The sequence below is a fragment of the Balaenoptera musculus genome, chromosome 15 (genome assembly GCF_009873245.2).
Source record: "Balaenoptera musculus isolate JJ_BM4_2016_0621 chromosome 15, mBalMus1.pri.v3, whole genome shotgun sequence".
Taxonomy (NCBI): domain Eukaryota; kingdom Metazoa; phylum Chordata; class Mammalia; order Artiodactyla; family Balaenopteridae; genus Balaenoptera; species Balaenoptera musculus.
Window position 1 is genome coordinate 4432256 of NC_045799.1, and position 25732 is coordinate 4457987.

Here is a 25732-nt window from a genome sequence, read left to right on the forward strand (position 1 = left end):
TGTTCTTTAATCTGCACGACTGCTTTATTGTACAAAAAGTTTCCAGTAACAGTAAATTAGTTTTAAAAAAAGGACAAAAAAAGTCATTTTAGATAGAAGCGCTTCACTAATTGCTTTATTTAAGCACACGAGAAAAAAAGTCTTATCTGACCAATTAGGTTGGAAGGGTTTTATTACCTTTAAGAAGCCATTAGCCAGGATAAAACACTGAAAGCGCTTGTGTCAAAACAAATAAATAATGCTCTCTCAATTAGCAGAGAACGCAGTAAATTCGTTAAATTAGAGACGTACGCGGCTTCGCACCCATGGCGGGCGAGCCAGCACCTCCCCCCAACCCCAAATTAATAAAACAAGAGACAGTAGCTTTCAGTTACGATCTCTCGGGAAAGATCAGGAGCTCTGGGGACCTGACAGTCAATGTCTACGTTTCCCCTCTCCAGCCCTGGTCAACAGAGCCACCCAGGGCACGTTACAGGGGGCAGGGGTCCAGGCTGAGCCCAGAGGAGCCCTCCCTGTGGGTCCTCTTCTCGGGGCGCACTCCAGGCGAGGGGAGAAACGGGACAGGCCATCACTGCCCCCAGAGCTGTGGGCAGGAAGAGGAGGGCGAGAAGGGCCCTCAGGTGCCAGGACGCTGGTTACTAACTTGCCCCTGCTCCCGCAATGCTGCGGATCTTTCCGCAAGTGAAGGCTCAACAGAACAGTACAGTGTTTTGCGGTGCATGGGCTCGGGGCCACTTCCCCGCCTTGGGACACAGTGGTGGCAGCGGACGGCTGGGCTTTAGCTGGCGCTGCACTGGATCCAGTCAGCGGGGGGCAGCTGCCCGGACCCCACACAGGATCCTTCAAGCCATTCCTAGTCAGATTCATTGTTTTACCCAATGAGTTGGGTAAAAAACTCAACTCTAGTCACCCTATTCACTGAAAATAAATACAAATGAACAGTGATCCTTTCTCAATGGGTCACTTTCCCTCAAAGGTCAGTAAGACGCAGCACTTGAAAAGCTTCAGCAGTAACCCGTATCACCATCGCAGACTGCCTGGGAGGGAGGCCCCTCATCTCGGCAGCCCCACTGCTGGGAGCAGCTGGCCCAAGGGAGCAGCTTGCCTCCATGAGGTCAGAACCGCTGAGACGAAAGACGCCCACAGCTACTCTCGAGGACCGCAGAAGCCCCCCGTTTCAGGGGCGATCGAGGAGGGGCTGGACTCTTATCCCCTGACCTTCTTTCCCAATAAATAACTGTCAGGGAATGCCGTGCTATTTCCTGAAATGCCAGGGGCACCTTTAGATCCTCCTACGGCCACATCAGTAATAAGAAAACCAGTGACTGCCTGGCGTCGTAAACCACTAGGGAAGGGAAGGCTGGGGCAGGGGTCTGGGTTTTAAGCCCATGATCTGTTTGGACAACTTGAATCTCGGGACTTGAGTTTAAATTTCTGGAAATAACTTCCAAGTCAGTTCTAGAGAAACATTCTATGTGACTGGTCCAAATAAATGGCAGCACATTTAATGAGATCATGCTCTTTTAAAACATTTTAAGAAAGGTAAAAATAATGGAAAGCCATTGAAAATGATGCAAAGACCATTAAAACAATACTGGTGTCTCAAGACCAATTAAAACATGAACAACTTCAGTTGCCAAAGTTATCACTTTCCACATTATTCCACAGGTCCAGGAATATATTCAAGCACCATATTGATAACAGGTAAGTAAACAACAAAGTCCTACTTTGGCGATCTGATTCACGCTCACACAAACGAGGGGCTTCTCTAGCCAAGATTTTCACAAATTGCAAGAATATGCCTACTTTCTGGGCATGGTAAGTGGCAAATGAAGGACCAATAAATCAAACCACTGGTGGAATATTTTACTTTGAAATGGAGTGATGTTTGGTTAATAATTTGAGACCCACTAATCCTATATGGGGTGACCCATTTAGAATGGCCTCCGTGTAAATTCACAGTTCATTAAATGGTGTCTGGTTTGAACAGGTCATTAAGTAGTGAGTACATAAGCAATGGATTGAGCAAGGATGGCTGGGGACGAGCACAGGGACACACCGGCTGCTTCTGGTGACTTTCACAACACTACGAAGCTTCCTCTCAATGTGAGGTTATTTCAAATCACCAACTTTTACATTTAGGTGGTTTTGCTTAGTAACCCCTTTTGGTTACGGGAGAACATGCAGTGCACAAATTTTAGATGAGGAATACTCCATTTACAATTAATTTAAACTTATAAAGCTGTTTTTAACTGGCCCATCTAAATGTGTTAATTAACATCAATGATGGTTTCTTATCTTTCACACTTTGTTACTCTGATCATTAACAGTGATGGAAAAGCTAAATTAAGTTAATGGGGAATGGATTACAAATTCTTAAAGGACTTCTCGGTTTGTTTTCAACTGGAAAATATATAGAGAAAAATGAAGAGGCATTTTTGCCTTTACTCATAAACTTTTGGTACCAAATTTCTTAAAAACCAGATGGTTTAAAAAAAATTTTTCCAAAAATTATTTTAACATGCTGCTCAGACATGACTGCTAAAAAAAATAGCATATACAGATATAATATATCGAACAGCTTGAGGAGGCCTGTAAACCTTCAACTCGTTTTCTCTTTCTAAAAAAAAATATATTATAACTGAAGAGAGAACTCATCTCTAATCTGCAGCAGTATCCAAGGTCCTTCAAGTGTTGACAGTGAAGGAAAAGCAGAAGCCCCTTCCCCTTGCGCGAGCACGACGGCGCGGAGGCGTCCACGGAAACGCTCGCCGCCCCGACTGGCCCGGGGCCGCACCTCGGCAGGAACCCACGGGCGCCGGGCCCGCGCACCCGGGTCCACGCGGGCCTCACGCCCCGGCCCAGCGCTGCTCAGTGCGACTTCACGCCGACGAGGACCACAATGAGGACAATGATGATGACAAACAAGATGAGAATCACAAGCATCTTCCGATTCTTCTTCTGATACTGCTCCGCCTACAGAAAGAGGAGGGAAAAAAGGCCGTCATTTTCCCCCAAACCCCAAATCGCGGCTCGCTCATTTCCAGTCCTAGGCCTCGGGCTGCACCCACACACCCGACGCCTCTGCCACCGGCTCCAGCATCACGATCCCTGCCGTCAGCTCCCGCGAGTTCAATCCACACGAGTCCCGTGACCCCGGCGCTCCCTATTTACCCGGCTTCGCTAACGCCCGCGCTGGGGACCCGCCATCACACGGAGGCCGCCGGAGAGGCCGAAGGCTCTGCCTTCAGATCCCTGTGGGCCGCTTCTCCTTACTTCTCCTTCCACTGACCGCAAGGACCCACTCTTTCAACAGAAGCCTCTCGCTTCCGGACACAGTTCTCTGGATGAACGCACAGCTCCTTCACTAAGAAATCGAACACCTGGCTAAAGTTACCACAGCCAGCAGGGACGGAACCGAGGGTCCCAGAGAAGCTTGTTTTCTACCTCCTCTGAATTTGGGAACAAGAAGAAATTCAACCTTTGAAGTAGAAACAGGAAAGTTGGCCCTGTGGTGTCAAGCGCAGAAAGAACCCACCGAGTCCAGTTCTGTGCGTCTGCGGACACACACGCCCGTGGTGCAGAATGTGACCCACAGAAAGGAGAGGGGAGAAGGGAGTCGTGAGGGTGTCCCTGTCCACGTCGGGGAGAGCACGTCCTGCCCTTCCGAGGACAGCGCTGCTTCACAGTGAAGGTGAAAGCAAGGAGACAGCCTCAGGGCCGGACCTGCTCAGAACGTCCAGCCTCCGCTGCCCTACTTCCCCATCCCCACCAACCTTCTGACCAGGACGTCCGTTTCCTAAGCGAGCCTGCCCGCCCACCAGGAGCCACTCAGCCACAGGAGGAAACCTCAGGGCAGACAGGTTCACCCGTCTGGAGAGCCCGGCCCATGTGAAGCAGCTCCCAAGGCTCCATCAGCCTCAGATGAGCTGACCGCCAAGGCAACGGCCAGCCGTGCCTGGAGAAAGAGGACGGCGCGTGCTTAGTTTTCTAATAAGTAACCTGCACCACCACGGAAGCTGACACCAAACGATATACTTTGAAACCTCTCAAAATGGTTTATAAAGTAGAACCTTAAACAAAATTTTTAGTTCCCATTAAGATTTGTACACTCCCGCAGAGAAAGCTTTTTCCCTTTATCTGTGTTATATCAATAAACATGTTTCACTAGTTTTTATTTAAGAAACTTCAAAACCGATGCATAATTCAACAGCATATGAAAGCCCGGGCATTACAGAGTGACAAACTAAAGTTAGTTTTCACTCTTTTAATACACAAAGCTTGGCAACCGAATGAACCTAATGCTTAAAAAGCCCTCTGCATGCACAAGGCAAGCCTCTTCTTTCTCAGTATATGCTGGAGCGCCATCCCCACCTGGCATGTGGTGACAAAAGCATGTGGAAGAGGCAGTGAAGGGCTTCTGGTCAGACCTATGCGAGGTCTTTCTGGAAACCTGACGCTACTGTCAGATACGGCCATCTCTGCCACAGGAAGTGGCTGGTTTCAGAAAGGTGACAGAGAAGTACATTAGTGAATCGGAAAAATGACCATTATATACGGGTAGGAATACTGCTAGGTCTCAAAGACATGAGGAAACAGACACAATTTATTTTATTTGTGAAGTATTACATTCCTTTTAAAGAAAACATGCACCCAATTATATATGAGAGACACACAGCAGCGTATGTGTATGTTTCTCATAACTCATTACAAGATTTTAAAGATGTTTTCCATTTATTTTTAACAAATATCGTGAAAAACATTCCTGAAACAGCCACTTTATTATTAGTAAAGAATAAGAGAGCTAATACTCTCACTTCAACAAACTACTCTTTCCTCAAGGTAGTACACAGATATACTGCGGTAATTAAAAGGAAAAATTAGATTTTTATCTCCTCCAGAATGAATCCCCACCAGCAATTTATCAGAAAAGTATCACAACAAAGAGAGGCCTGAGTCAGCAGCAACAAGCAGACAGAATGCTCAACACGTATTTTAACAAATACCCACTCAAATCGATTTCCTAAAACAAGACGACCTAAACAAGGAATAAAATATTTTCTAAAAGGGAGAAAACCCCAACTCCTTCAGAATCCACCGTCACAGAAGGGGATTCTCGGCAATTTCAGACCTGCGTGTGAGGTGCACCCGGAATCATTAACTGCAGTAAAACGGCAACAGCGCACGTGGTCGGCTCTGAATAAAACGACACGGTGCATTTTTACAGTCCTATCTCGAGCCGACGGCAGATGAGAACGCCGAAGACAGTTATGATGGAAGAGAAGCCTCTCATGAATTCTTGATATCTGATAACAGTTCTTCAAATTCTCAACCACTGAAAGATAGGGCATTACCTTGTGAAGCTGTTTCAAGCCATCTTCAGTTTTGATACAGGACTGTTCAACATTATAGTCGATTCTATCAAGGACGGTACCCTGAGTAATAAATGACAGTTACAGACGATCAACAACCACAACTGGGAAAACTGAACTTCAAAACTAAGAGATGCAAATTGCAGACCTCATTATCCACAGAATTATCTGTTTTACCTAACTGTGGTGTAAAGGTGCACACTGCCAGGTCTGGGATCCGTCACCGTGCAGTATCAGGCACTCAGTGGCAGACTGCTGCACTAGTCACAGTAAAGTCTAGCTCAGGAGAAAGAGATACTGACAAATTGAGGTTTCTTTTTTGGATTTAGCCACTGCAGGATATGCCATATTCAGACTTACTGGGGCTTTAAAAAATATACGGTTCAGTGGAAATAGGCTCTGAGTGGTGAAGGGCTTGCGTCTGTGCCCGTTTGTCGCTTAAATACTTGGATTCAAGTAAGCAGAGAGGGCCAGTTAAGCCAGGCCTGGTTTCGATGAGGTCTGGAAATTGACTATCATGTCTATAAACGTCAGTCACCACGTGGCTCCATGGGTCAGAGCAAACACGGTAAGCTCCAATCCACATGTAAAGTTACACATTCGCCTCAGGGAGAATTTTGTTTTTAATTGTTTAACCTCTTGGTTCAGACAGGAAGCAGGGACACTGGGCTCCAGGGAAGGACAGGGCTGTGAACGGAAACGTGCTGTGTGAGGAGAGACAACGGCAGCGGCAGTCCCGTGGGAGCCTCGGGGGTAATTAACGTAACTAGATCTTCCACAGCCCCGCCACTCCATTCTGAGGCTGGTTTCAGGGGGATCAGGACCCAAATCCCTGCCGGCAAGATAATAAAATACCCTAATCAGATTGCAACAGCGAACAAACAATTTAATTCTACTTGAGAGCTAGTGGTTCCAGTTGCCATTACACAATAACCTGCCAAAATTAGAAGGGAAACCTTATCTATTGGCAGAATCACTGCTGAGCGTGGGCAGAACAACCAGGCCCCCAGCGCGGGGTGCTGCCATGAGCGCCCCTGGCGTAGAGGCAGAGAAGAGGAGAACTGTCACGGACATTTAGTTTTCATCTAAAAAATAGTGTATTAGTCTTTTTATGGGGAATGATAGCAGTATATGCATATAATTTGTACACACACATACATGCGTTCGGGGAGTAGGTTCAAATTGTGTTCCTGACGGAAGTGCAGAACCAAAAACGTCTGGAGAAGGACTAGACACTATGGCAGGAAACCCCACTGAGGAGGCAGGTGACTTCACGTACCTGCTCTACAATCATCGCCCCGAGGTCCCTAAATATCTCGTTTAGGTCAGAAATAGACTGCACGATCCGGCCAATCTCCCGCTCCCGCTCTTCCACCATCAGTGTGCTCTGCCCCACCTGCACCACCTGGTCATCTGTAAAACCCTAGCAAAACAAAAAGGACGAAATGTGTGCGTTAGGTTTTATTCCCCTCAAGAAAGCTACAGTGTACCATTTTAGATGTAACTTAAAGGAAATAAATTCTGAAACTATTTCTCTAAAGCACATAAACCACAGATAAGCACTTATTCTTCCCTAACAGGAAAGATCCAAATTCCCCAAACAAGCGGGCTCTAAAGCACTATCGGCCAAAGCAGGGGACACAGAGAACCCCGCGTCTGCAGCTACCCAAGGGCTAAGTAGCAAAACCACCGGGGAGAAGCCTGCGCACCTCTGGGTTCTTCCCAGGAGTGGGGTGGGCAGACTGCTTTCCGGAAGGTTCTGGAAGGCAGATGACAAGGTCTCCCTGCAGCCTTTGGAAAGGAAGAAACAGTATGGCCCCCATGACCGTTCTTCCGCCGGCTGCCAAAGCCACTCGATGGATGTGCACGTCACGCAGGGCTGATCCATTTGCATCGCATGGAAGTTAAAGGTCCACGAAGAGAAGGAAACAGACCGGAGCGCAAATGCACAGCAGTCAATTCTGCAGCCCCTCACGTACCCGATCATAAAGAGTATTATCGTCTCCATCGTCCATCAGTGGTACTGATGTATCAAAAAAATGCTGGGATCTTTCCTCTCGATTCTTCAGGCCTATCACGGATAGGAATTCACTTTACTTGAATACGTAAACCATCCTGGTACTGTCCCACCATTAAAAAGGGGAAATCTAGAGTAAAACTCAACAGTCAAAATGGAGACATTCTTAGCAGCTTTAAAAGGACCCTATCTCACCTCCAGCAGAGGTGGGGGGACAGTAGAGAACTACAAACATGCAACAGTATGCGAGCACCTGGGGTTATCTAAGACAAAAATCACACCGTAAATGTGTATAATTCACTGGATGCCAAGTGAATGACAAAATGACACAACCATGTGAGAATCTCTAAGAGAAGCAGAAATATTTAATCTAACTGCTGTTACAAAACATTAAAAAAAAAAATCGATATCTCTCCCTAAAGCCATCTCTAGTAGAATTCCAAATGGCCCCAGTCAAATTTTAGAAATAGTAAAATTAAAACACAAATATGCCAGTTGTCAGGAGGAGGGAGAACTCATTTTGGGGGGAGCATGTGGGGATATTATTGATTACAATGGCAATAAAGAAAAAACCAGTTTATAGGGTAATTAGAACGAGGATGTAGCTGAAGCCTGACTTGGCACTATTTAGGAAGAAAGGGAGCCCGAGTAAATCACTGTGCCAAGGGAGAAAGCGTTTGTTTAAGCTACTTCCAGGAAAGGCGTTGGGACCCTCTCTCAAATACCTGCTGTTGCGCAAATACGAAGCTTTAGCAGGGTCACAACTGCTTTCTACCTACTTAGCAGCAGCTCCTCCACCCCTAACATCTAGGAAGCCACACGTTTTTAAAATGTGCGAGACTCATTTTCAAATACTTTAAACTTGACACGGCCTATGTTTCTGTTTTGTTCTTTTTCAGACGTGAACGATTTGACACCCTGTCGCCGTGGCTTCAACCTGGGCACGGTTTCCCACTGGGGGCGGAAGGGAGCTCCTTTCTGTTCCGCAAGGTGGGAATGTGCTCAAAAGCTAACAATGAAAGGCACAGGACAAAACGGAGACTAGCAGCGAAAGAGAAGGGTAAAACCACAAAGTCGTTCCAGGCTCTGACGCCGGAACTCCTGTGACTCACAAGGCCCCGCAGGGGCCGGACACTCACGCTTGAGGTAGCCCGACTGCGCGCGCCGGAAGCTGGTGGACAGCTCCTGCAGAGCCTGCGCCAGGGAGGCCACCACGTTGCGAAGGAGCCGCTCCTCCTGCTCCGAGCAGGCCCTGCGGGCCCGGCTGGGCAGTGCCTGCACTGCACGCTGGCACCTGTGGAAGAGCTGGGAGAACAGGTGGTGCTCACAGCAGGGCGGCGGGTGGGGGGGGTGTGTGTGGCCCAAGGTGCCCCTCGGCCTCTTCGCTCACCGGCCAGAGTGAGACACACAGCGCTCTGTCCAGATCGGCTGGCGCCGCAAACGGCCAAGAGATCAAAGCTGAACCGGACCTGAACAAGTGTGTGTGTGTGTGTGTGTGTGTGTGTGTGTGTGTGTGTGTGTGTGTGTGTGTGTGTGTGTGTGTGTGTGTGTGTGTGTGTGTGTGTGTACACGCTGTGTGCATCACTCCTTACGGCCTTCTTCTCATTTAATCCCGACAACCACCCTACTATCATCACTCCCATTTTACAGACGAGAACACTGGAGTCCAAGGGATTAAATGAGAATCATGCCATTGTTACGTCGCTAAAAGCCAGGATCCAAACACCCCAACACCCCAGGGCTTTCCCCACCCACCACACCGCTTCTCTGTGCATCAGCAACCCAGGAGATTTAAATAAATGAAAAATGTAAGTGCTAGTTTACACACTAGTCACATTATTTTAAAATTATTCAAATTTAACATTTTACAGGAAACATTTCTAGGATGCTGAGTTTCTCTAGGATACTAATATACTCAGTCTGGGGCAACAGCTCTCCATCCTTTCAGTTACAACCACCATTTTTTTTTAACATGAACAAATTTTGCACACTAGTATACAACAGAACTTACACATCTTAAAACCAAATGACTGAACTCAGTAATGTTCTGAATTTAATTTTCAAATCAATCCACAGTAGTATCTACGAACAAATGAAAAACAGTCCCCACTCCTCCAAGGCATGGAGCAGATGCTGACACCTGGAGCAGCGCAGGGCCTCCTAGAGTCCCTCTGTGAACCTCCGCTTGGGAAGTGAAGCTCTGGGACTAACATGCGATCTGATTTAGAGCCGGAGCGCGTTCCGGGTTTGCGCGGGGGAGAAGGCTGGGAAGCGCAGGTCCCCACCTGCGGCCCCTTCCACCCTCACCTGCGGCCCCTTCCACCCTCACCTGCGGCCCCTTCCACCCTCACCTGCGTGACCTCTTGGGTGGTGATCTCAATGGCGTGTTCCTGCTCGCTGCTGTCATCCAGGGTGGGTCTGTTTAAGTGCTGGTCATGAAGGCTGGCTAACTCCTTCATCTTCTGTTTAATCCGGCCAACATCGTACTGTATCTAAACAAATGAAATCACAGAACATCACTGTTGCCTGCCAGCTATCTGCCTGCCTCTGAGACAACTGGCTACACTCACAGTATGGAGCTCAGTCTTCAGCCAACTTGTAGCTGCCTGAGCAACTTTTAATTCAAACGACCAGACATTCAAACAGCGCTCCTCCTGGTTACACAGTTCTTCAGTTTATTTCTATAATTCAGATAGTTAGTACTAAAACCAAAATCACAAGCGTGCACACACACACACACACACACACACACACACACACACACACCCCTTTCTTGTGGTATGTGAACAGAATAATCCTAAATGTAACATGCTTCCAGGGACGCTCATTTGAGTCTTTATGGCAGGTATCTTAAAATACGTTAATGTCATAATTACCTCAATAAATAAGAGAGTGTGAAACTAACATTCAACTTACTTCGTCCACTCCATCCACCCATTTAGGAGGTAACCGCTTTGTCACGCCAACTGCTGCTTCTGGGTCTAAGCTAATGCCTGACACCAGAGCCATGCGATCATCCGCAAGCTACAGGGAGATAAAGGGACATTAAAAAAATTACTCAAATTCAATTTAGATAAGCACAGTCTTACTACCTTTCACTGCCGCTCCCTAAGAAGATTCAGAAATGGAGGAATAAGTGCACTTCCCTGTGTTACACACTTGCTTCTGATACTGCAAGGGTATGCAATGGTTTTCCTGTCTCTTCATGCACCACTTCTTAATTTCCTTGGACATACCTGTGAACATGCATTTGACTTGCTCTGGCTATGGAAATGTAATGAAAAAGTCAACAAAAGATTCTTACAAGAAAAACCTTAGTACTATACTATGATGGGATGGCATGAACCTCAGCAATTAATTTGATCAGACAGATGCAAGTTAAAAAAAAATTCTAGGCTGTAAATGGAACTAACACACAAATGTCACGGTTTACTTACATACACTTAGCTTATTTTGTAAACAGGGCTGATCTAGTTACCTTAGTCACAAGATCATCAACCACGTGTTAAAATGCGTGAAAGAACTGCCTAAAACAGTCAGCAAATTACCCACCATTTGGCAAAAGCAATCCTTAAAATTTCAAGGCACTCTTACACTGTCCTTTCCTTTCTTTGGTTAAATGTCCACAGGCAACATTTTCACTTATTTTGAAACGATCTCAACAGCTCTTGTTTACTTTACCTATATAATACACTGCGGTAGGAAGCTTTTAAGAATGGGAGGGAAATCATGCGTTCTGCACGCTGAAGCTGCCCTCTGGCCTGGAGGCAGTGAATGCTGAAAGGGTCCCGAGGTACCCTCCGGAGCCCAGCACTTACAAATGCCAGTTTCAAAAGATGCAAATGATGATCAAAAAAGAATGGAAAATAGCACATGAAAGTCCTTTACAGGTAATACTTTGTAAATTTTCTAAATCACACTGCAGAATTGGGTGAAGAATTTATATTGCTTTTCTCCCCACCCCTGCATTTATCTAAATTTATTGTTTTTCATTCATTCGGCAAATACTTGTTTGCTTTTCTAACAATAAAGGAACAAGGCAAAATGTTTAACATCCTCAGACGAAGGGGGAAGATAAATCACATAAGGAAAAGCCTAAATTAAAAGAATTCTTCAAGTAATAAGCCCTAAATCCTGAGCAGAGAGATTGTAGCAAAATCCCTAAAAGCAAATGAGAGTCTTGCGTCTGCCACCCGTCATGCCTGGTGTGGCGCTGCCCCCACTGGCTCAGGGGACCAGCAGCCCCAGAAGTGCTCCCAGAGCGTCTGAGTCGTGATCAGGGCCAGCGCATTCCGCTGCCGCGTGGACCCTGCAGGGCCGGTGTCATTTCAGGTCTTAAACAAATGGTGCGTCATCCCGCCTGCACTATCCGGGGCTCTGCGTCTGTGACGTGGTAATTCTCAGCCAGAGCCACCTTGTTTGTTTTTAAGAGTTCACTAACAGGAATTTTACATTCTCTTTATTATTTTAATCCTCACAAAAGCTAGGTGAGCTAGGAACTATTATTCCAATCTATAAATGAGGAAATTGAAACTCAGGAAAGTTAACTAGCTTGCCCAAGGTCACAGCGTATTATGTGACAGATTAAAACCTGGATCGGCTACTCCAGAAGCACCGTCCACCCGCACGCTGCCAATCACTTTGGCAGGCACGTGAAATATAACTGTAACTTGCTAAACGCACCAGGACAACGAGCCCTCAGACTTAAACAATACCACCAGACACGGTCCTCGGACCCACTCCCTACCAGCTACACCGGGGACTCCAGGACAGGCTCTGGCTGAGCACAGAGGCATCCACAAAGCAGACACTCTCGAGGACCATCTGCAGATGCAGCCCCGAGGTGCAGACCTCACTCCACACAGAGCTGTGTATTCCTTAAAAGTCCTGCCCCAAAGTCACCAAGAGCTATGCAACTTTGTGGAGGGCACGATGACCAAAACAGAAGGGACAAATCACACAATCAGCACCCAGCATCTGCCAGCTATACAGCAGGCACTGCAGAGTTGCCTAACTGAGAGCAGAACTTGAACTTAAATCTCCAGCTGTTCGTACAAAGCAACACCTACGGGTCATAGAGTTTCTACTACGCCAGTTTATCATCTAACCCACTACATTTTACTGTTACACCGTATCTCAATAAAGTAATAATAGTAATTTGCTTTATTTAGAGTTTTTAAACTCACGATTTTGAACTGTTGTTACGGTTTACTAATATACATTAAACTAAAAAGGATACAGAGATGGTATTTACCTAAATTTATCTGCACAATAATTAGTATCAACTTCTCTGAAACAAATAAGAAATTATAAATCACATATGAAAAGTCAGTTGAAGTGGATTCAACTCTTTTTTAAGCAGTACTTGATCTTACACCATAGACGTGTTCCCCCAAAAAACGCACGTAAAAGAGTGTGCGAACACACCCTCTTCAAGTGTCCTAAGGAAGCTTGCTAATCGAGAGATCCCCACGTGAGGGGGACAGACGCTAGCCCATCTAGCTGGCCCTAGCTTTCCCACATGCTGTATCAGGATGTTGCCAATAAGACAGAATAGCTGATTCTTTGAGACTGAAAGCTTTAAACAGGGAAGAATTTGTCCCCTTTATGGTATAATCTGTAGCGATAGCTCATCATGATAAAGAAATGCAGCCTTACTCAGAAGAAATGTGGCATTTATTTTATCAGTATGGATTTGTAATATATTTCACAGTATGTACTATTTTTTTTTTTAAGACTGTTTTGGGAAGGGAAAACCTAATTGAAGATAAATATCACTTAAAAATGGGAACAAATATGAACATTAAAAAAATACATCTTAAATGCAAAACAATCACCCTTTCAACTTCAGAAACCTCACTGCCCATCTCAACACGTTTCCTCATTTTTAAGATCCAGAATACATCAGTTTTCAAGTTGCCATCCAAGTCAGTTCAGACCTTAAAAAGCTGCCAGGTTTCTCATTCTCTTTACTTGTGCCTACTCCATTCGGTGTCCCCCTACCAAACACACGATGTTGCTCATTAAAGCTTTTCTTAGTGAATTTGTGCTTCTGAAGTAAAAAAAAAAATCTTACTTTTTAAATAAGAAAAAAATTTTTAATAAAATTGTGTTTATGAGGATTAAGAATTTTTGTCTCTTTGATTTGTAACTCTTGTCCTCCAAGAACTATAGGGTGCACGACCACAACCCAGAGTCATCCAGCTCAACTGCATCAACGCAGGAAAATGCCAGCGGGTGCTCACAATGGCACACCCACAGGCTTCTTGTTCAGCTCATCAAAATTATCTTCTGCTCTTGGTCCACTTTAGACATTGACAACTGTCCCTTTAAAGAGTACCAGACAGTATGGACGAGTGCTTGATCTATGGACGGAACACACACACACACACACACACACACACACACGAGCACAGTCTTATAAATCTTGCTGTCCCAAATATACAGCTTTCCTCCTCTTAGCAAACCCTGCCTTTACGAGAAGGCTGATTTGGTGTACCGTAAGATTAAGGAAATGGCAGGGCCCCTGCAGGGACTAGAAAAGTCAAACACAGCCCCTCCCACCCCCCCGCCACACACCCAGGTAAAAAAACACACCAAGTTCAGCCATAATGCCCTGGTAATAAGAACCAGTACTGACAATTCTGGACTTTTTAAATGTTCTGTGGCAACGAACATTTAAAAAGTCCAGAAGGGACGTTGACAATTACAGCCTGGCAGCTCTGGTCTCCACTTGAGACAGTGTGGGAGTGTGTATGATGCAGTCAGACCACAAGCGTAACTCACTGGGCTCGGAAGGCTAATAGACAATTAGGCTGAAGAAATCTCAGTTCTTTGAGGGAGTGAATAAGCATGTTGTAGAAAAGAGAATCAGGGGCTGTCAGCCCTACAGTTTTGTTTTTTTTTAATCTGTGATAGTTTTAAAAGTGTTTACTTTCTCTGATTATGAAACAAAAAATGTTCAAAGTTAACACTTCTTTAAATGTGCAAAAAATATAGAAATTAAAAAAATCTGACAATCACACCACCCAGATACAATGTTACTAGTTTCGCTGATTTTCCTTTTTTTCTCAACTCTTATATACATCCTAAAAAAAAAAAAAGTAGGGAGCAACAATTACCTGCGCTCTGTTGGTACTGGACCCCCATTGACTTGGTCATTTTAGTCCCAACAACAAAAGTGCAGAGGGAACTGCTCCCTGTTCTACAGATACAGACACCGAGGGGCTCACAGACTTTCCTTCTCAATGCTGCCCTCCGCAGGGACACCAGTGAGCCAGCCTGTGGCCCCCCACGCCCCTGCTACTTCACCCTGCCCTTCCCAGGCTATATGGTTTGGGAGCCTGATTTTACATCTTGTAATTTTTTAATAGTTCCTCCTATGAATTTTAAAACCCAACAACTTGGGAGATGACTTTGTCCTAGGCAGGGAGTAGATGAGAGCAGAGAGCAGAGGACAGGGCCGTACACTGGGCAAAAGGGTGAACGGTGGGTGGGCTTTCTCCCTGGGCACACCTTACTTAGTATTCCTGGGGAAGAACACAGCCTGCTATCCCCAGGGTGCAGCAGATTTTCGAGTTGGCTTGAGTAGGAGAAACGACAAACCAATGTGGACACACTGCAGGACGCCACCTGTGACGCAGTCAGGACAGCGTGCTCAGGCCTCACCCACCCAGGGGTGGGCTTCCATCTGACCCACGCCAGGATCGATTCGAAGCCCTACTGCAGTCTTGGCAAGGTGAGGCTCTGGACACCGTTCCCAACACAGCCCCAGCTCCTCGGTCAGCGCCTGGCACTTCGTGGTAATAAGTACGCAATTATAATCAGTTGCATGAGTCAACAATAAATGGAATGAATGAATGAAGTAAATAAAAGACAGGTCATGTACAATTCACTTCACTGATACAGTGGTTCTGGACAAAGGACAAGAAGGGGAAGTGAGTGGCTCGGGTGGCCGAAGGGCCACGTGGCCCCGGAATGGAAAGGCTTGGAGCTCGGAGGGCCTCTTGGCACGTGAGGTGCGTGTGGCTGGGAAGGGGCTCTCCACTCGGGGTCTCTGCTAGAGATCGTGGCAGAGAGAATTTCTGCGGGGGGGCCAGTGTCTGGAACTTGCTGCCTGAAGAGGAAGTAGGAGAGACTGGAAATAGGTTCAGACGGCGGAGCCCTCAGGAAAGACGACCCTTGACAGGCCCGGTGGGAGAAGTGTTCAAACTGAAGCTGTTCTGCTGTTTGTTTTTTCCCCACGGCCCACTTCCTTTTTGGGGCCACAAGTCCCACATTTCCAAACCGTTCAGTAAGCGGTAGCATCCATTCTTAGATGGATGGGTTTGGTTTTAAATACTAATTGTTTTTTAATGACTCAAGTAATAGATACACATGGCTTAAAAATATATATCCAACCTACGGAAAGGGTTTGCAACAGAAAGGCAGTTTCCCTTCCATCCCAGACTTCTCCTGGAAGGTATCCACTGTTAATAGTTTCTTCTGTCTCTTTTCAGAAATCTAAGTACACACAAGCCTGAATGTTAGTTATTTTTCTTAAAAAAATAAAATAAGACATAATTTTTATTTATTTATTTATTTTTAAAGAGTAGGAATCGCGGTGTCCAGTGTTTTGCATCAGGCTTCTCCCCACTTGGCCATGTGTCTGGGAGCTCATTCCCTGCAGCCCTCAGAGACAGACTGCACTCTTTTTAACAGGTACAGTACAGGGAATGAGAGTTGCTATATAATTTATTTAACCAGTTCTCCACGAAGGATCTTTAGGTTGTTTCCCATCTGTTGTTATTATCAACTAGTAAGGGACCCCATTGGTTCTGAAGACAGTGGCCCTAACCCCACCTCACTGTTCATACTTCTAAATGAAAACAAAAACCAGTGACACCCTCCCACCCCCAATTTTAAAAGGACTCTTTTAAAAAGGTCTACCTTTAGGAAAAATATTTTCAACCCCTTCATGGCTGAAACAGATACTAGAAACACAAAACCAACAATCACAGTTCAATCTCCTTTTTCCTCAACACTTTTATTCACACAACTAGAATAAAGTGCTGTGAACACATACCCTCTCCATCTTCTGGGAGAATTGCTAATAAGTGACGAAAAGGCCAAAATCGTGCTGCTAGGAAGGGGGCCACGTAACGATTAGTCAGTCAGCACAACCGGAGGGTCACTCGCTTGGGGCCAGTGACACCTCAGCAGACATCTCAACAGGTCTGGTGGCTCCGGGTCCTGCTTCCTTAGGGCTTTTGCCAGACATCACGTCCTTCTACACCTCTGAGCAACCTCACTGCACAGTCTCAGGAATCAAGGGAGCTGCATGCATAATCCTAAAAACAATGTGGCTTATTTTAAGTGCAAGAAATTTTACTGCTTCCAAAGTTGAGACACTTTCCCTACAGTAGTAAATAATGTTCCTAAGCCCTTCTCTAAATCATCAATTCATCTGGTGTGAAAATACATTAAATAAATCCTAAGTATTAAATTGTAAAACACGACAATTAGAAGTAATCAAAACAAATGCTAAAATGTACACTCTTAGCATTTTACATATGACCAAAGATTTCAGAAAAACAGGCATAATTTTATAAACTAACATACAAAAATAGTCAAAACACAATACCTCATCCAGCTCCTGAAGAGATATGTTGTTCCCATCAGCCCATCCAGTTAGGGATAGCAAAAAAAAAAGAAGGATGGGGACAGACAGACAGATAAGGGATGGTCAGTTGAGAAAACACTGAGATTTTAAGCAACTGTAAAGTTGACTAAAAATAAAGATCCACTAACCAAAGCATTTAAAAAAATCTCCCCCTTCTGATTCTTCCTTTATTTTTTTTTTTTAAAAAAAGCTACATCAATATTTATCTTATTATGTTTTTTATTTTTATTTACCATGATTGTTGTTTTGATAAATGAGATAGGATACAAACAATAAATAGTTGTAAAAATTAAAATACAATAGAAACAAATAAAACACACTTGCTTTAGTTTCAATAAAATATAATGGTATCGCTTCATAAATATCAAATATCATATACAAGATTCTAAATTTCCCTGAGGAAGATAAAATCAAGAGAGCAAAGCTAAAATGTAATTTTACCATGTCAAATAAATGTAAATTTTAACATGTAAATCAGCCCTGCAAATGCAGCAAAATTAGAAAATGAAAAACCCCAAAAATTGTCTATGGCTGAATTCAGATAATATTCGAGTGACCACATATGTAAGGGCTCTACAAATTAAATCCCACAGACACGGCTTTCTCCGTGGTAATAAGCAAGCCGAGAAACCACTCTTCCCCGGAGAGAGACACAGGTGGTAAAAGAAAAGAAAAACTCTTCCCATTTGCTTGGCATGCATTATTATTAGTCTAGAAGGCACACAGTTATTTATTAGGCTATTATAAAGGAAAGTAAAACAAAACAAAAGGTAAGGAGAGGGTTTTTTTTTGTTGTTGTTGTTTTGTTTTTTAAAGGGGGAGCAGAAAGGAAGCAGCACCGGCTGGCAGAAGATTAAGTTTCAATTTAAAACCAAAGGTTCTTTTTTCGATCAAAGTGGAACTCTATCTTCTGAACAGACATTTACTAATGACAGATAATCTGAACAACTAGGTCTTTTTTTTTTTTTACAGTATTGATCACTGAAATAATTAGTGGTGAATTTCAATAATCAACTGTGTTGATTTTTTTTTTTATGCTGAGCAGTCAATTTAGAAAATAAAAAACCATAACTTCCTTCTTTAAAAATTAATAGTGCAAATGAAACTGGTCTATCAGGGCCAAAATATTATTAAACAATGACAGCAATAACAGTGTAACCACACAACATTCCTCCATGTAAAAATTCAATCAGCTGACATTATAGAAAGCTGAAAGCCCTCTTCATTCCTTCTACACTTTGCCATGAGAGCAAGAGAACTATATTTCTATACACACCCTGCCACAACAGTAGTACTACAAGATATTAATAGAGAAGATAGTGTCAAATGGAAATCTGATTTAATTACCTTTTACTTTAAAAAGAAAACCTCTTTATTTTTTAAAAGCTTAACATTTTCAGCAAGAAAGCACTGAAGTGGTTTTATTAATAAAACAAGACACAAGGCAAAACCCCTAATTCAGTATCTCAGTCTGCACATCTGCCTGTCCTGCAGTGCCTCCTTGGCATCCAATCTTTGGATAAAGCATTACCGCAAACCCTGGTTAAGATCTCTGCTGCACATGAGCCTGGCCTCTTGGATTATCAACCAAGCACACACCCTGATCTTTTGGTTTCTACAATTATTAGTTGACAAGAGGTGAAATCAGAATCATGGGCTAGATACGACTCTTTTTTTTTTTTTTTTAAACAAATAGGAAAATCAAGCTTCAGAATATATAAATCCATTTCCCCAAAGTCACAGGGCTGAGATGGGGACAGACCCAGGCGTTCAGGCCTCTTTCCACCCCACCTTCCAGTCTCTCTAATTTTATTAACAATTCAGGGAGTTACTAGTGATAGGCAGCTACTACCATACCACACTGGGAATTAAATTCAGGAGGTCTTCTTTTTGAAGAGCATCATCCCCTCCCATTTTGCTACTTAAAAACAGAAGGCCTTTCAAAACTCCCCCTGCCACCAATTTACCAGAAAATTTTGTCAAGACCTGAATTAAAACATTTAGAATTACCATCAGGAAAAACCAAAATATAGCCAAATGAAAACACGGCACTACACATCATCACTTTCTAAATCTTTATAACGTCTACATCTAGGTTTCTGACCTGCCAATGGCATACAATCAAGCAAATATTGAAAACTCCAAGTAGCATGTGGAATTTATTGTCTAAAGAACTTTCTACATAAAACTGAAAAGTAAGTGGAAACCCATCTGTGTTTACTCAGGAAGTCTGGAAAAGTTGAGCAAAATGAGTTGGAAATACAGGTCTATGCTATAGTGATATTTACTTTATTTCCGTTACTACCAAAGTAAAAGTTTGCTTCACTTTTATCCAACAAAGTACCCTTATTCTCAAGTAAGCCTCTCTGCTCAAATGGAATCTTTAGAAGCAGAAAAGCAAATAGATCTAAAGAGAAATATACAATGATTTCATACTTGGATTCTAAAGACAGAGAACTAACTTTCCAACAGACTCAGCATGGACTAAAACACAGAACTTTCAATACGCAAGTCAAAATGGACTTGCATGGTTGTAAAATGAGATAAAGATGCAATCCCATAGTAAGAAGAAAAAGATTTTTTTTAATGGGTTCTTCCATTCTCCGGGACCTGCAGCCCAAGTCCGGGAAAAGCAGCCAGCACTCCTGTGGCCCAGCAGGTAACACAGGGCTCCGGGCCAGGTCTGCCTGAGTTCCCAATCCAGTTCCCTGGCTCACTAGATGGGCAACACTGAGCAAGTTTCCTAACTCCTCGAAGCCTCAGTTTCCAGATCTGTATCATGAGAAAACAACACCACCTATTTGATGGAGCTCTGTGAGGATGAAGTAGGGTTACACACGGAGAGGGCTAAGCCCAGTGCCAGGCACACAGTAAGCTCTCAATAAATCTTGGCTAATGTTATAGTCAAGACTGAAGAAGGACCTCAGTTTTCTTATAACCACAGTTAATCCTCAATTGTTTTTCTTCCCCCAAAGCACACCATGTTTTATTAAAAATAATGTGCTACTTTCAAACTAATCTAAGACCAATTAACTCTAGCTTCCATTTATAGATTGTGCATTATTCTGAAACAGAGAATAGATTAAGCAGTAAACGCTAACAAAGTAGCTCAAATCCCTCTATAAGATCTGTTTCAGGAGATCAAAGGAAATCACACAAGTCACACAGCACCTCACCAGATGAGAACAGCAACTCAACATCTACTTGTCATTCATTCAAGACTTTACACGTTTTTTTGAATGATTATTCAATGCTGTAAATTCATTCCAGCTCCTTAAAGCTAAGCTGCCTGTAACTGCCTGAATGAGGTGCTGCCTTAAAACCTGCACTTGGCAGACAGAACGTTAAAACTACTTCTCCACGGTACTGGAGCTACTTTTGAGGATTTCTGAGGTAACATCGGGCTGATGGGCAGGGCAATGCCGTTGACTGTGATTTCCTCCTTTTCAAGTTAAAGCTAAGGCTGCAAGCCTTGGTCAGGAGAAACAATGTATTAAAACAGAATCTGAGAAAGCACGGCTGAATCCACAGGGCCACTAGAAATCACCTAACTCAAACCCTCCATTTACAATTAAGGCAAAAGATGCCAGAAGAGATTAAAAGCTTGCAGGAAGACCTACATTCGGAGTCAGCCACAGAGTGACTCGGCCCTAAATTCCCAGGTTTAAACTCCAGGGCTCTTCCCTGTATTTCACGCTGCCCTGAGGCCTAACCGTGATGGGGCGTCCAAAACTGAGGCCAAAACAGAATGAATGGGAAATGCCAACAGCTGCATTTTGCTGACAGTCTAAAAATCAAACCCCTGGTCTATTTTTAACAATTAGTTTTACTAATATCAACACAACCGAGAACACAATTAAGTAGAATTTTGTTGAGTTCTGGGTGCTGAACTTTAAAAAGCACACAGAAAAACCAGACTTCATTCATAGGCAAGAAAACTTAACCTCCCTGCCTGAGCCGGGACTGCTGAGCTAGAGAAAGCTCCGGGGCACCAGCAAGCTGCAGGGTTATCTATCCTGCAGGAGAAGGAAGAGGCTTCCTGTGTCAGAGACCCCGGGGGCTCCGAAGCAGAGCTAGGACCACAGGATGCAAGACACAGACAGAGACGGGGTTAATAAAGGCAAGGACTTTTTTCGCAGTGAAAGAGGTAGGGGTGACGGCTGCTGGAATTTCCTATCCCCATCACATAATGCGGTCAAGGAAGGCAGGCAGAGGGGTTATCACAGAGGGGATGTTGGGTCAAACGACCTTTAGGTCCCTCCTGGCCCTTGGGACGTTTTGTTTGTTTTGTCACCGCACATCCTCCTTAAATTCCTGCTTAGCTGTGACATATTTGCCCGAATGTGGCACAAACCTGTTTTATACGCGTGTATAGGTACACACACTAACCCCACCACCACCAACCACCAACTTCTACTTTTTTCCTCCAACTAGGATGCAAAAAAATGCCTGTTTAAATTTTTTGAATGATATGGCTTTATGTGCCCTTTGTTTTGAGGTGTGTAACACACACACGCACGCACAAACACTTTACAATCAATTTCCACAGCTTTCACCTAAAATAAGGATGTGCAGATTCAGATTTAAAACTAAAAAAAAAAAAAAAAAAAAAAATTTCAGATGTGATTTATTTCTAATTGTGAGATAATTTGCACACCCCAAAATCAAGGTCTACAGCTTTTTCTTCTAACTAGGAAGTAGAAATTTCAGTTTATGATTTTTTAATTAAGTTACACTCTAGAATTTAGTTACTTCCTTTTTTAATTACCTGAGTTTTAGATAAATATATACAAATTGCCTTTTAATTGTTTTACTTGTGTTTTTAACATGCTAGGTATTTGTTAAGTTTTTATTTATGATTTTTCAAACATACAGAAAACTATGTAAAATGGCATAGCCTCCCCCCACATATTCATCAGTAGACTTAACAATTAGTAACACTCTGCCTTATTTGTTTCCTTTATGGGGGGCGGGGGTTAAGCATATAAACTAGGTGATCTTTTGACATTTCAATACTAAACATTTCAGTAGACCCCTCTAATAAAGCTAACAAATTTATTTAATTAGTTTAACTAACTAATAATTTCTTAATACCACCTAAAACCCAGTCCATATTCAAATTTGATAGCATTAATTTTGTTTGATTTGCTACATGATTTTGAAACTTACAACTCAGAAATGAGGTTTAAAAAATTTTGTGAGCTAGATATGCAGTGAAAAATATTACATCAGTTACTTAATAAAGTTTTAAAAATTGTGTTAGACATAGTTTTCCCCAAAATGTTTATAACATTTTTCCAACTTCCAGAAAAATTGAAAATATTGTACCCTCTATGTAGTCATGCTAACATCTTGACATATTTAATTTTGTGTGTCTGTGTGTGTGTAGAAATGGTTTCTGTAGAATCAACTGTAAGCAAGCTGAAAATATAATAATTCACCCCTAAACACTTCGGAAATTTATGACATGCCATGTGTTTTTTAATGCACACAATTAAAATATATAAACGTGTGACTTCTATTTAATTCTAACCTAGGCAAACCATCTTTGTTTAATTGCAAAATCTATTTTTTAGATAGTCTTAATTGACTACAAGGATATTTTAAATGATCTGATTGCTCATAATGATCTGAGAAAGATTTTAAAGAGTCAAACCAACATATGTAACATTTTAAATGGTATAATATGTAAAAAATACTTTTTAGTGCTCTCACTTAGGCATGTATTTTTAGTCTGACTTAGAAATCTATTTTCAAGAAAATGTCTGAGTTAGCTAAATATACCTGTACATTTTCTGACATATCTCTTTTTCCAAATTGTACAGTTTAGCTATATATTTTAAAATATTTGACTTAGTTTATATATATATTTAAAATTGCCTAACTTCGAAAACCATTTAAAAAATAGATTTGACTTAGAGATGCACTTTTAAAAAGCTGCCTATCTCAGACACCAGGTTTTTAAACCGTCTGACCAAATGATTAAAAAAAAAAAAAAGTCTCATGTTATCCTATGGTTCAGTGTATTCCGAACCTTACATGATTAAAAATTTTAAAGCAAACATTATGTTTTAAAATCAGTTAAAGACTGATACCTTAGAAACATTAACAGGAGTTTTAGTTCTGTTTTTTTCTCCCCACGAGGTAGCATAAAATCAAGTCATTTAAGGAACATGCAATTTTTACATCTTATTTAGCAAAACTAAAGTTCCATGGAGGAATTTTTTTTTTTTTCACTCACTTCTACTCTCTATTTCTTGGCTTATTTCAGAACATTCTTTTCAAAATTAGCGCTGGAATTAGCCCATTCCCATTTTGCACTTACTTCAGTATAATACGACTTCTTTCAGTTTACAAACGTAAAAAACCTTCAAATTCTTAAGTAAGTGAAAAGCTAAACACACTCTGTCCCTCTGTTTTCTATGCTTTTTGACCTAAGTTTACCGTGATTTTATTCCTAAAACTGCTCACACAGTTTACAATATTTTTTCTATATAAGCAAGCTGGCCAAATACATTTTCCTCTTCCGATTTACAAAAAGGAAAAACTGTCTTTGTAGACTCTCTGTCAATAATCAAGACAGAAGGCCTGATTTTTGTGAAGCATTTAGATCAAGTCATAAAGAAAAAATGTAAAGGGAATACAGTCCCTAACAGGTGAAATAAATGTGATTCCCCAAACTGTATATGTCAAGTATAACCCCCAAGAACTTGGTCTTGGGGTGACTTTATTCTCTCCTCCTCCAATGCTGCTTCTATTCAAACCCAGCCCGTCTACAGCAAGGACCCCCCCCCCCACTACAAACTAGTTTCATAACTTCACTTTTCCATTTAGGCTCATCTTCATTCTCCTGTTTAGATCATGCACACACACCCCCTTATTCAACAGAGCAGGAAACTGAGGCTCAGGAAGAGAAAGGAGCCCCTTAAACAAACAGAAAAGCACAGCAATCCTTCCAGGCCCTCCCAGTAAAAGATTCTACGGCTGGGCTAAAGAAAGTTTCAGGTTAATTAAATCAAAAACCGTGGGCTATTTGGGGGGTTGATTTTCACATACACACCATGTTCTTTTTAAAAAGTTCGAATGGAGGGAAAAGCTTAATTTCCTGTCTGGGAAATGGAAAACGAAGAAGCTAGCACCCTACAGCCTCACAAACGAGAGCCCCCAGGAAAAACAGCGAAGCAATTATTCACAGGGAACACTAAACACAGAGGACTGCGAGGCCATTAAAAGAAAACGGACTACAAAAAACCAAAACAACAACTCCTTCCTCTTTGGGGGAAGGGCATCGTGCATTTGCAAGGATTTGGGTCTGCGAGCCTGCAACCCGACCAGCAGAACCGAAGTGAGGCTCAGTCTGCGGGGGCGGAGTGGGGGAGGGGAGCTTAAAACAAAACGGAACGAAAAGGCTTCAGAAAGGCCCAAAGCTTCCAAACCTTAGTGCTAAAACATATGTAAATTGGAGGCTGCGGGTCGCGCAGGGACGGCCGGGGGGAGGCCGGGGGGTGGGGGGGGGAACTGGGAGAGATGCGGAAGTGAGGAGAGAGTGCAAGGCAGAGGTGGAGCAGGGAGGGGCCTAGCACTGGTTCTTCCCCAGCCAGGGTGATCGATGCTCTCGGACCCCAGCCGAGAGACCTTGCATTTCCGTACTAGTCTTAATCTTCTTTTTTAAACAGAGAGACAGACAGAGACAGACAAACAGGCAGAGCCGCAGTGCACACGGTGCGTGTGTCGGAGAGGCCGCCGCCAGGAGACTCACCGCAGCAATACTACGTGAATGCAGAGGGCTGCAGGTGGTGTGACTACTCACTTGCTCGGCTAACAGCTGCCGGTTTTGGATGGAATTATTCCGCAACAACAAGAAAGCGTCCGTTAAACGCCTGGTGGCCATGTCTCACCCTTTGTGACCCCCCGCTCAGGGGCCCCCCGCCCACTTCGAGGCCAGGTTTATTCACTTTCTTTCTCTTGGCCTGGCCTAGTCTAGCCCACCCTTCACAGGAGCTTCTCTTGACAAGGCCTCGGGCCTTCAGCCGAGCAGGCGCTGCTCTGCGCTTCGTCTAAAAGCAAAGACCCCTCCCCAAATAACCACCTAGGCTTTCCGATTGTCTGACTCCCCCTACCCAAGACCTGTCTTCGATCTCTAAGCACTTAAATCCCCCCAATCCTTGCGTTGCTAGCCAACTTCCCAGAGACCCCTCCCCAATCCAACCTTGGATCTACAAGCGTCTAACTCGCCAATCCGGCTCCGGGCTGGGAGGCCCTGAAGCCCCCTACCACATTAGTCTCTGACACCCCCTAGGGCCTTAGCTGGCTCTGCCTAACTTGGCTCACAGGCGTCTGGGCCGGGCCCTCAGGCCTGTCTCCGGCTCAGTGTCCCCGCCAGAGGCTCTGGGAGGCCTGCCTGAGGTCCCCTTTGGACAACCCGAGCCAGGCCTGGGCCCTGAACTTCTGCTGCTCCCTTCTGGGGCCTGGTCTGAGCCTGCTAAGGCCGAGGCCCGACCTCCTGACCCCTTCCCTCTGTGGGCGGCCTGGTCCTCCACTGCCACCGCAGGCTGCCAGCCTCCAGGAGGGCAGCAGGGCCTGCCTCCCCGGCCTCCTCACTCCTCTTCTCCGGCTCCCTCCATCCCGGGATCTGACTGCTGCTCAGCCCCGGGCCGTTTCCGTGCTATGGTCCCGGGTTCT

General features: G+C 43.9%; 1 protein-coding gene across 7 annotated transcripts; it reads right to left on the minus strand.

The window, feature by feature from the left end:
- On the minus strand, positions 1 to 25732 carry STX16 (syntaxin 16). Of its 7 annotated transcripts, none has more exons than XM_036825615.1 (11): positions 24861 to 25732; positions 17012 to 17023; positions 16454 to 16718; positions 15794 to 15891; positions 10306 to 10413; positions 9741 to 9881; positions 8529 to 8694; positions 7352 to 7443; positions 6652 to 6795; positions 5355 to 5435; positions 1 to 2976 (listed from the first exon to the last, which is right to left on the minus strand). In XM_036825615.1, the coding sequence occupies exons 5-11, from the start codon at positions 10396 to 10398 to the stop codon at positions 2872 to 2874; spliced, it is 822 nt and encodes a 273-aa protein (XP_036681510.1). In that variant the 5' UTR covers positions 10399 to 10413; positions 15794 to 15891; positions 16454 to 16718; positions 17012 to 17023; positions 24861 to 25732; the 3' UTR covers positions 1 to 2871. The 7 variants fall into 7 exon arrangements, with proteins under 7 accessions (XP_036681510.1, XP_036681511.1, XP_036681512.1 ...); XM_036825616.1 differs by having other exon boundaries at positions 24810 to 24938; XM_036825617.1 differs by lacking the exons at positions 15794 to 15891; positions 16454 to 16718 and having other exon boundaries at positions 24861 to 24875; positions 25652 to 25667.

Coding starts and splice junctions, on each gene's coding strand:
- STX16 (XM_036825611.1), bottom strand. CDS start 24,941: ATGGCCACCAGGCGTTTAACGGACGCTTTCTTGTTGTTGCGGAATAAT. Junction 9,882..10,305: donor GGGTGGATGGAGTGGACGAA/GTAAGTTGAATG, acceptor TCATTTGTTTAG/ATACAGTACGATGTTGGCCG. Junction 5,436..6,651: donor GGGCGATGATTGTAGAGCAG/GTACGTGAAGTC, acceptor TTTATTACTCAG/GGTACCGTCCTTGATAGAAT.